At 52.9% G+C, this 5,096-nt stretch overlaps 1 protein-coding gene across 1 annotated transcript in view; it reads left to right on the forward strand.

Annotated features, from left to right (window-relative positions):
- Positions 1–4,815, forward strand: part of LOC124029464 (voltage-dependent T-type calcium channel subunit alpha-1I-like) — a gene marked incomplete at its 3' end in the record, with an annotated part of 6,954 nt that extends 2,139 nt beyond the window's left edge. The window contains exons 2-6 of the mRNA XM_046341164.1: positions 1–57; positions 1,190–1,279; positions 2,196–2,388; positions 3,590–3,741; positions 4,706–4,815. The exon at positions 1–57 is cut by the window's left edge and continues 69 nt beyond it. Coding sequence (XP_046197120.1) covers positions 1,196–1,279; positions 2,196–2,388; positions 3,590–3,741; positions 4,706–4,815 — 539 coding nt within the window. The remainder of the gene's footprint in view (positions 58–1,189; positions 1,280–2,195; positions 2,389–3,589; positions 3,742–4,705) is intronic.
- Positions 4,816–5,096: the final 281 nt, after the last annotated feature.

Genomic DNA, 5,096 nt, shown 5'->3' on the forward strand with positions numbered 1-5,096 from the left:
CTGCAGGCCAACTACAAATGGGTTCATCACAAGTACAACTTTGACAACCTGGGACAGGTAAGGATTTCTCCCAGTATTAATTTCAGACGAGGTGTCAAACTGATGGACATGGTGAATGGACCAGTATGAAATACTGAACTGATAGACATGGTGAATGGACCAGTATGAAATACTGAACTGATAGACATGGTGAATGGACCAGTATGAAATACTGAACTGATAGACATGGTGAATGGACCAGTATGAAATACTGAACTGATAGACATGGTGAATGGACCAGTATGAAATACTGAACTGATAGACATGGTGAATGGACCAGTATGAAATACTGAACTGATAGACATGGTGAATGGACCAGTATGAAATACTGAACTGATGGACATGGTGAATGGACCAGTATGAAATACTGAACTGATAGACATGGTGAATGGACCAGTATGAAATACTGAACTGATGGACATGGTGAATGGACCAGTATGAAATACTGAACTGATAGACATGGTGAATGGACCAGTATGAAATACTGAACTGATAGACATGGTGAATGGACCAGTATGAAATACTGAACTGATAGACATGGTGAATGGACCAGTATGAAATACTGAACTGATAGACATGGTGAATGGACCAGTATGAAATACTGAACTGATAGACATGGTGAATGGACCAGTATGAAATACTGAACTGATAGACATGGTGAATGGACCAGTATGAAATACTGAACTGATAGACATGGTGAATGGACCAGTATGAAATACTGAACTGATAGACATGGTGAATGGACCAGTATGAAATACTGAACTGATAGACATGGTGAATGGACCAGTATGAAATACTGAACTGATAGACATGGTGAATGGACCAGTATGAAATACTGAACTGATAGACATGGTGAATGGACCAGTATGAAATACTGAACTGATAGACATGGTGAATGGACCAGTATGAAATACTGAACTGATAGACATGGTGAATGGACCAGTATGAAATACTGAACTGATAGACATGGTGAATGGACCAGTATGAAATACTGAACTGATAGACATGGTGAATGGACCGATGTACTGATGTTTTGTCTGTGTGTTTTTGTCTTTATATGTATGTTTATATTTCATGTCTTTCATGTGTGTTCTGTCTGTCTGTGTATGTCTGCATTTCTGCATGTGTGTGTGTGCGTTCTGTACCACAGGCTCTGATGTCACTGTTTGTGCTGGCTTCAAAGGACGGTTGGGTCAACATCATGTACCATGGCCTGGATGCTGTAGGGGTGGACCAACAGGTAACTAGTCTAATAGTGGTCATCAAGTCTATCCATTATATTTCTATAGATGTATTCTTTTTTCAGTTGTGTTGGCTGACTGATCTATCAGAGCATACTCAACTCCTTCTCTCCTGCTCCTCCTTCGACTAAACACAAACATGCACCACTCCTCTCTCTCTCCCTCCTTCTCCCCCTCCCTCGCCCCTCCCTCCCCATCTCTCCCTCCCTCTCAATCCCACCTCCCCTCTCCCTCCCTGCCTCTCTCCCTCTCCATCCCCCCTCTCCCCTCCCTCCCTCTCTCTCCCCTCCCCTCTCCCCTCCCTCCCTGCCTCTCTCCCTCTCCATCCCCCTCTCCTCTCCCCTCCCTCTCTCTCCCCTCCCCCTCTCCCCTCCCTGCCTTCCTTCCTCCCTCTCCATCCCCCTCTCTCTCCCCTCCCCCTCTCCCCTCCCTGCCTTCCTTCCTCCCTCTCCATCCCCCTCTCCCTTCCCTCCCTCCCTCTCTCTCCCCCTCTCCCCTCCCTGCCTGCCTTCCTCCCTCTCCATCCCCCTCTCCCTTCCCTCCCTCTCTCTCCCCTCTCCCTCTCCCCTGCCTTCCTTCCTCCCTCTCCATCCCCCCTCTCCCTTCCCTCCCTCCCTCTCCCCTCCCCTCTCCCCTCCCTGCCTTCCTTCCTCCCTTTCCATCCCCCTCTCCCTTCCCTCCCTCCCTCTCTCTCCCCTCCCCCTCTCCCTCCCCTGCCTTCCTCCCTCTCCATCCCCCTCTCCCCTCCCTCCCTCTCTCTCCCCTCACCCTCTCCCCTCCCTGCCTGCCTGCCTTCTTCCCTCTCCATCCCCCTCTCCCCTCCCTCCCTCTCTCTCCCTCCCCCTCTCCCCTCCCTGCCTGCCTTCTTCCCTCTCTATCCCCCTCTCCCTTCCCTCTCTCCCTCTCTCCCTTTAGCCAGTGATCAACAACAGTCCATGGATGCTACTCTACTTCATCTCCTTCCTCCTCATCGTCAGTTTCTTCGTTCTGAACATGTTTGTGGGCGTGGTAGTGGAGAACTTCCACAAGTGCCGTCAGAACCAGGAAGTGGAAGAGGCTAAAAGGAGAGAGGATAAACGACGGAGACGCATGGAGAAGAAGAGGAGGGGTAAGGGAGAGACGGGAAGAAGAGATAGTGCAAGGTGCCTGGAGAGAGAGAGGGAGGGTGAGAGGGAGAGAGGGATAGAGGGAGAAAGGGAGGATGAGAGGGAGAGACAGAGTGTGAGCGAGAGAGGGAGTGTGAGGGAGAGAGGGTGAGAGGGAGAGAGGGTGAGTGGGTGAAAGGGAGAGAGGGATAGAGGGAGAAAGGGAGGATGAGAGGGAGAGAGGGAGTGTGAGGGAGAGAGGGTGAGAGGGAGAAAGGGAGGATGAGAGGGAGAGAGGGATAGAGGGAGAAAGGGAGGATGAGAGGGAGAGAGAGAGAGGGAGAGAGAGAGGGATAGAGGGAGGGAGAGAGGGAGTGTGAGGGAGAGAGGGTGAGAGGGAGAAAGGGATGGAGGGAGGGTGAGAAAGGGAGGGAGGGAGGGTGAGAGGGAGAAAGGGAGGGAGGGTGAGAGGGAGAGACTGAGTGTGAGCGAGAGAGGGAGTGTGAGGGAGAGAGGGTGAGAGGGAGAGAGGGTGAGTGGGTGAAAGGGAGAGAGGGATAGAGGGAGAAAGGGAGGATGAGAGGGAGAGAGGGAGTGTGAGGGAGAGAGGGTGAGAGGGAGAAAGGGAGGATGAGAGGGAGAGAGGGATAGAGGGAGAAAGGGAGGATGAGAGGGAGAGAGAAGGAGGGAGAGAGGGATAGAGGGAGGGAGAGAGGGAGTGTGAGGGAGAGAGGGAGAAAGGGATGGAGGGAGGGTGAGAGAGGGTGAGAGGGAGAAAGGGAGGGTGAGAGAGGGTGAGAGGGAGAAAGGGAGGGAGGGAGGGTGAGAGGGAGAAAGGGATGGAGGGAGGGTGAGAGAGGGTGAAAGGGAGAAAGGGAGGGAGAAAGAGAGGGGGAGGGATGATGAGAGGGTGAGAGAGAGGGTGAGTGTGAGAGAGAGAGGGTGAGAGGGTGAAAGGGAGAGAGGGTGAGAGAGGGTGAAAGGGAAAGGGGGAGAAAGGGTGTGAGAGAGAAATGGAGGGTGAGAAGGAGAGAGAGAGAGAGAGAGAGAGAGAGAGAGAGAGAGAGAGAGAGGGGGAGAGAAGAACAGACAGAGATAGATCATCAATGATTGTGTGAATTGTTTATGAGTATTACTCTTGACAGGAGGACATCACAGGAATGCTTTTGAATAGTGTACAGTATGTATAAAGGACTATTACCTGTGTTTGTCTCCCCTTGCCAGACGCCCAGAAGATCCCCTACTATGCCAGCTACAGCTCCCTCCGCCTGTGGATCCACACTCTGTGTACCACCTACTACCTGGACCTCTTCATCACCTTCATCATCTGTATCAACGTCATCACCATGTCACTGGAACACTACAGCCAGCCACGAGTAAGACTGGAGGGAGCGGTGTGTGGGAGGGGGTGGGGGTGGGGTACAGAATGACAGAGTGTCGTGTGTTTTCATGTACACAGTACCATATGTGACTCCTTCTCCTTCCTTCTCTCTCTCTCTCTCTCTCTCTCTCTCTCTCTCTCTCTCTCTCTCTCTCTCTCTCTCTCTCTCTCCCTCCCTCCCCCTCCTTCTCTCTCCCCCTCCCTCCCTCCCACCTCCTCTCTCTCCCCCTCCCTCTCACCTTCTCTCTCTCTCCTCCCTCACACCATCTCCTTCTCTCTCTCCCCCTCCCTCCCACCTCCTCTCTCTCCCCCTCCCTCCCACCTCCTTCTCTCCCCCTCCCACCCACCTCATTCTCTCCCCTCCCACCTCCTCTCTCACTCCCTCTCTCTCACCTCCTTCTCTCTCTCTTCTCCCTCCTACCATCTCCTTCTCTCTCCCCCTTCTCTCTCTCCCTCCCCCTCCATCCCTCCCACCTCCTCTCTCTTCCCCTCCCACCTCCTTCTCTCCCCCTCCTCTCTCTCTCCCTCTCTCTCACCTCCTTCTCTCTCTCTCTCTCCTCCCTCCCACCATCTCCTTCTCTCTCCCCTTCCTCCCACCTCCTTCTTTCTCTCCCTCCTCCTTCCTCCCTCTCTCCCACCTCCTCTCTCTCCCCCTCCCTCTCACCTCCCCCCCTCTCTCTCCTCCTTCCCACCATCTCCTTCTCTCTCTCCTTCTCCCTCCCACCTCCTTCTCTCTCTCCTCCTGCCTCCTTCTCCCACCCACCTCTTTCTCTCTCTCCCCCACCCACCTCCTCTCTCCCCTCCACCTCCTTCTCTCTCTCCCCCTCACTCCCTCCTCCTCTCTCTCTCTCCCCCTCCCTCCCTCCTCCTCTCTCTCTCTCTCTCTCTCCCCCCTCCCTCCCTCCTCCTCTCTCTCTCTCTCCCCCTCCCTCCTACCTCCTTCTCTCTCTGTCTCTCAGTCTCTGGATCTAGTGTTGAAGTACTGTAACTATTTCTTCACATCCACCTTTGTACTGGAGACCCTCCTGAAGCTCACCGCCTTTGGCTTCCGACGCTTCTTTAAAGACAGGTAGTTATAGGGCCACACTGACTTACTGAATAAACACTGTATTCACTGCTGCACTGGGGACACACAGTGTGTGTGTGTGTGTGTGTGTGTGTGTGTGTGTGTGTGTGTGTGTGTGTGTGTGTGTGTGTGTGTGTGTGTGTGTGTGTGTGTGTGTGTGTGTGTGTGTGTGTGTGTGTGTGTGTGTGTGTGTGTGTGTGTGTGTGTGTGTGTTTGCGCATGTCAGTCATCTCAGTGTGTATGATTCATACAGAGTATATGATTCATAGCTGCCCTTCTTAACC

This window comes from Oncorhynchus gorbuscha, unplaced genomic scaffold (assembly GCF_021184085.1).
Source record: "Oncorhynchus gorbuscha isolate QuinsamMale2020 ecotype Even-year unplaced genomic scaffold, OgorEven_v1.0 Un_scaffold_6463, whole genome shotgun sequence".
Lineage (NCBI taxonomy): Eukaryota > Metazoa > Chordata > Actinopteri > Salmoniformes > Salmonidae > Oncorhynchus > Oncorhynchus gorbuscha.